Genomic DNA, 6,424 nt, shown 5'->3' on the forward strand with positions numbered 1-6,424 from the left:
TGGTGACTGTTCTAAAGTGCATACAAATTATAATATAGAGTACGAATCTGTCGCTATGGCAAGTAAGCTACACAGAAACAGTCATGTTTTATATCTGAAGGAAATTATCAGACAAGCTCTACTCATGTACTGAGCATTCTTGAAGTAAATACCGAAAACATACATACGCAATATAGTATATGATTATATATATATATATATATATGAATAAATAAACAAAACTGTACGAAATAAACATACATTGGCATTAAATCACACACACGTTTATTTAAGAAAAATTATGTGTTACAGACTCTAGCGATGTAACAGTTTCATTGACATGAATTGGCCATTCCTATTTAGAAAAGACCATAATTCATCCAAAATGACTCACAAAATGAAGACAGTTCGAACAAGTGAAGCATGCATGGTCCCCCATGAGTGTACAGTGAACGAGGCAGAAAAAAAATAACTAAGTTCAGCATTTCCCCCCCCCCTCCGCCACCCCCATTTAGCCCCAAAAAGTCCCTAGGGGACGTCAAATCCTGGTGAAAATGAACAAACGGTGCAGTTTTAGGCCTTAACATATGTAAATGCAAAAAAAGAAATGATTAAGTCCATCATTTGCCTCACCCCCATTTAGCTCCAAAAGTCTCCAAGGCCTTAACATATTTAAATTTGAGTTCAGCACTATGCAAAACTGCTAAATAAACATACACAGAAAATTTGACAAATATGGTAAAATAGTCCCAAAAATGGAGTGTTTTTATTAGCCCTAAAAGAGCCCTCTGTGGCACACCCAGGAGTTATCATGAAGTATAGACAAACAAAATTATATAGAAATCAGTTAGTTACAACTTTTCACAAAGTTTTATAAAAATCCAAAGCATCAATGTTTTAAATAAGCATAAAAGTGTCAATTTTAGCCAGTTTAACCCGAAAGCTACCTCTAGAGGGAGGCAACCGGATTTTTCCTGGAAAATCCGTTCTGTTACTTTTTTCCTCATATCATGTTTAATGTTTATGCAAAATTAAAAAAATTCCAAAGCATAGTTATTGAGAAAAGTGTAGACAGATGAACGGATGAACGGACAAGGGTGAATTTACAGGACTAAAAATGAAAATCAAGGATCACCGATTTTATCGATTGGTGAATTCACTCAACTGTCTTGCTTTTGTGAATCGCCGAGGATTTGAAATGGTTTATAAAGGTCATTACTGCCGGAAATTCGAAAGTGATTTCGAAGCCTTTAAATGGGCGGATACAAAGCAATTTATGATTCGAATTAAAAAACATTGCCAAAAGTCGAGTATTTAGATTCATTTGTGATCCCCACAGAAAGATAATCAACATTTATTCAAGACATTGAAAAGGAGCAACAATTTATTTTGTTGATTAACATTTCACAACATTTACTCCAACAAATGAACATAAAAAGATTCAGATTATTTTTTATGTATTTTTTCTTTCTTTTTTTTTTGTTAAGCATTTTTAGTAAAGCAAAACAAAATGGTGGATCCCAAAGGATGAATGAGGTTTTTACGTAAATTTTTAATTTGACATTTGAAAAAAAAAGAAAAGTTATTCAGTTTTATTTAATGATTTTTAACTTGACAAAATCTCAATCTTTTTTTTATATACATATATTTTTTATTGGTTTAAAACTACAGAAATAAAATCTACAATGTCATGCACACATTTTTTTTCTCGTTTACTACAAGAATCGACACACTACGAGAATAGTCAAAGACTTTTTCTTTCATTCTGCTAAAAATAGGTAATTAGCAACGCAGCCCCTGAAGAAGAAAGCATTCAAATAATGGAGTTAATTGCGCCTTCTCTTCAAAGAAGTCTTTTTTCGTTCACCCCTAATCCAAAGCGATGGGGGTTGAAAGAATTAAACGAAACGATCAAATAACCCCACCACGAAAGAAAAAAAAAAAAAAAAAAAAGAAAAACGCCAAGTGACTCCACCCAATTCATGCGAACCATGTCACTAAACTTAAGATATTAGTTATTAAATATTTATTAATTACAATCAATGTTTCAATACAATAATATCACGGCTTTTTGGCCAAGATCAAAGTGTAGTATCTGTTCTTCAGATGCTGCACTTCCATTTCTTGTTCTCTTTCGGTGGAGCATTAGTCCTCCATGACTGAGACAATTTTTATTTTTGTACCTTTTCTCCACGTTAAAAAACGACCCTGGTGTCTAACTCTGTCCCGTGGGGAGGCATAGTAAATAGGTACAATCAATGTTTCAATTTATATCGAGTGGCAGTAAATTTTCTTAAAAATTACGTCGAATATTTTAACAATATACAATATTCATTAATCCATCAAAAATTCAAACAAGGAATTATCATAAAGAAAAAATATTTAATCCGGGAATTTTTTAGCATTTTTCTTTTTTATAATTCATTGTTTTAATTTTAGATAGATTAATAATGTAATGTAAATATATGGATTTATTTTCATTATCAATTTTTGTTTGTTTTTAATTGTTCTATTTAGTATAGCTTTATATTGTTTCAATAGCGTCTAATATAAAATAATGTCTCTAATTCTAATTATAAGTGAATTTTAAGAGTATATATATATATATATATATATATATATATATATATATATATATATATATATATATATATATATATATATATATGATGAAACATACAAGATGATATAGATTTATTTCAAACTTTTTAAAACCTCAAATCCGTGCAGATTTACAAATGCCGAAATAAACGCATCTGGTATGTTTTAATTATTTTTCTATGTGCATAAACCTTGCATCGTTGCAAAATGTGCTTCCAACTCTATTCATAGATATTTTTTCAGCTTTATATAATTTAATATTGAGTAATAATTCCAGGAGGGTTGGACCATGGCTTTCGGTGGCCGTGGTTGAACCCGAAATCAAACTACAACTTGCTATCATATATTATCAAACATTTTCAAATTTTCAAATTAAATTTGTATAAAGTATCGATTTAAAAAACAAAATAGAAAAATGTTTAAAAAAAAAAAGACAAACTTAATCGATTCGGGTTTATTTTTATTGTCATTTTAAGAAGAAATCGTTTTAAATGAAGAGAGGAGCGCTTAACATGCATTTTGGCGTAAAACATGACTTTCTAGTGTTTTAAGCATATTTTTGTCAAAGCAGCAGAAGCATATTAAATAATAATAATAATAATAAATAAATAAATAAAATGATAACAATTAAATAATTAATAACAAAATAATATAAAATAATTAATAACAAAATAAAATAATAATATAATATAGTAATAAAATAATAAAATAAGAGTAATGAGAAAAACAGTAATAATAATAAAATAATAAAAACGGTAATAATAATAATAATAATAATAATAATAATAATAATAATAATAAGAAGAAGAAGAAGAAGAAGAAGAGAAAGAAATCTTATAAGAAGATAATATAAAAATAAGGAAAAGAATATCAAGGAAAATAATAATAGTCAATATGATTAGTGAAAAATCAGAAGTTTGTTTTTAAAACTGCGTTTGAGCAAAAGGCAGTGAACAAGACGCAGAGCAGCAACAGTGAATCTCTCTAAAGACGACAACAACGACAGAAACAAACCTGCCAATACATGGGGTTTTTCGGCCTAGTGTAGCCATCTACTTCACGGATAGCTCTCCACGAATAAGAGGGATAAGGCTGAAAAAAGAATAAGGAAGAGAAACAAACCCCAATCATCAATATTTTGATTTGTCGCAAGATTTTTCTGGATGATTGAATGAAACTTCAGTGTGAAATACTATCTAAAAAATAAAAACAAATCAATAAAAAGTGGAAACGAACAGATCGCAAAAATCATCATCATCATCATCATCATCATCATGAAACAGATAATCGCTCTCAATTGTAATTTTAATCGTAATTAATAAACGATGTGATTAAAATCCATTTCTTTTTTAGCGTTATGATTGTGTATTTGATAAATACATTTTTACATACATAATTACAATTTTTCAAAGGTAACAATTAAATAGAATTAAATGGACGACAAAGTTAGTTTAATAAAAATATAAATCGTTTTTCTTGTTTTCAAAATAAAAATGAGAATTTTTAATTAATCATTTTAGAACGTGTGCATATTTTCTTTACTTTTTGAGAATGGAATATTGATTATACGGAAGAAATGAGATTGATATGAATTCTCAGGCAGAACATAGTTGTGTAGGCAAATAAAAAAAATCTTTTTTTATCTTAATTTTATTTTTCGTTAATTTCTTAGTTTACAGGTATTAAGTCCGGATATGTCATCGACGTCAAAACAAGTAAAGATAGAAAAAGAAACAATTAAACAATTGTTCAAAATATTTTTTTTTAAATTCCAAATAAAATCATGATCTATAATCATATATTTATTATATGAAATATTGATTTTTAATTGTGCATAATTTATTGATTTTTTTTTTCATTTAAAAAGATCAAAACACCATTTTTAAATCTTAAAAAAAAAAAAAAAAAAAAAAAAAAAAAAAAAAAATAATAATAATAATAATAATAATAAAAAGAAGGACTATTCTAATACGTACGAGTAAGTATTTCATTATAAATACCACTGTTCTATTAAATAGTCTACAGGAGCAAAGTGTAGTAACTGTTTTGATCCTACACTTTATCTCTTCTGTTTTCGGTCACTGAATGAGAAATCCTTCAAGACTGAGGTAACTTTTATTTCAAACCAAAGTGTCTCGTTTAAGTGAGTTAAATATTTTACGCATTAAAAACTGACTATGTCTCACTCTACCCTCGTAGGAAGGCAAATAAATAGGACATAATAAATACATAAATACTTTTAAATGAGATTTGAGTTCGATAAGACACACCTGAAGACATTCAGAGGTTACATCGGTCGAAACGTTGTGAGATTAACATCCCAAATGAGAAAAGTAGTCCGAATTATCCCAATAAAATTAGATAATGATTTAGTTAAAAAAAAAAATGCTTTTAACTAATAATATCCAACGTCGATAGAACATATCCGGATACGTGTAAACCAGGAAATGATCTTTTTATGTTTCTGAATTTTTGAGATGAGGATTGATCATTTGTATTATTTGTATTATTCAAGACTACTGTTCTCATCTTGGGTGTTATTTTCAAAACTTTTATGTCGATATAACCCCCAACTTTCTTCAGGTGTATCTTGTCGAACTCTGGAATGTTTCTATCGAACGCAGAGATCTTTCTCTCGAACATGGAAATCTGCACGAAATTTCAAACAGAATCCTTCATTCAATCTAGATAAGTTTAAAGCCCCTAAAATTAATGCTAAAACTGTCCGCGTGTGTAGAAATTACTTTGTAAAATTAAATTGTAAGTTACACTCGTCTGGACGTTCAAGGTTCAATCTCCAGTGTGGCGCGACACTCAAAATACAAGTGCGAATTATCTAAGACATCTACCCAGCCATTTCTGACGAAACGAGAGCATGCTATCCCCGTGGATTAAATAAAGTGTTATGTTGGAAATTCCGTGCATATTCCAGTGTTCGACACGATACGCCTGAAAAGGGTCGGAGGTTACATGAAAATAACACTCAAGATGAGAACAGTAGTCTGAATAATACAAATATGAATAACCTTTTTGTTTATTGGATTCTTGATAATCAACCAAAAATAAATTTACTCTTGAATTATCTGTAGATGAAAACGATTACATTTAAATACGTGAGAAGATTTTCCCTACAAACAACTCATGTCCGTTTATTTCCTTAATTCAGTCTACAAGTGGTCGATATTATCCTTAATATATAAGTAGTATTACAATGATGTTTCGTCCGTAAAAAGGAGATAAAATAACAGACTTACCGTTGTAGACGTGACCTTAACGGTTTTTCTGTGCGTTATAGGAGGGATGCTGTATGAATAATCGAGATCGCTAACGTAACGATAGGACATCTTTTCTGGATTTTTTCGCCAAGGAATGGATGGGAAAATGGCTGTCCTGCTGCAGTCGGCACCGGCAAGGGTTACTACTAACTACTTGCTAAGCGAAAACAAAAATGGCGAAGTCTATCTTTTTACAAGGGCGTTCTTGGTGCCGCCCGTTAGCAAGTGCTTTTCAAGCAGACCAAGTTCGGATAGGAATTCCACACGAGCAGGCCAAATATACAGTAAATATTTCGAATGGGAAACGATTACGTCATGCTCTCTGATATTCAGCAGGAGTGAGAGAACACAACTAAAAATAAAAGCCTACAAACAGATTTACCATTCCGTAAATGTCGAAAACAGCTGTTTTTCTTGTTCAGTATGCCTGCCAGCAGCTCGACCATTTTTTTCACTTTATTATCTTTTATAATATTAATATGAGGATATTAAAAATCAGTGGCGATTATTTAACATTAAAACATATATATATTCGCGAGTTCAGATTTTGTATAATATGTAATTTAATA

At 30.0% G+C, this 6,424-nt stretch overlaps 1 protein-coding gene across 28 annotated transcripts in view; it reads right to left on the reverse strand.

Moving 5' to 3' along the window:
* Nucleotides 1-6,424, reverse strand: part of LOC145277622 (uncharacterized) — a 166,580-nt gene that overhangs the window by 39,139 nt on the left and 121,017 nt on the right. For 17 of the 28 annotated variants that reach the window (XR_013868175.1, XR_013868170.1, XR_013868182.1 and 14 more), the window contains one exon: nt 3,595-3,672. The exons of the other annotated variants lie outside the window; for them this stretch is intronic. Coding sequence is in view for 7 of the 17 variants with exons in the window: in XM_080129164.1 (XP_079985290.1) it covers nt 3,595-3,672 (78 nt within the window). In the remaining 10 variants the exon portion in view is untranslated. The remainder of the gene's footprint in view (nt 1-3,594; nt 3,673-6,424) is intronic. 28 annotated transcript variants of the gene reach the window in all.

This window comes from Euprymna scolopes, chromosome 6, assembly GCF_053919585.1.
Source record: "Euprymna scolopes isolate OS-2025 chromosome 6, ASM5391958v1, whole genome shotgun sequence".
In the NCBI taxonomy this organism is placed as follows: domain Eukaryota; kingdom Metazoa; phylum Mollusca; class Cephalopoda; order Sepiida; family Sepiolidae; genus Euprymna; species Euprymna scolopes.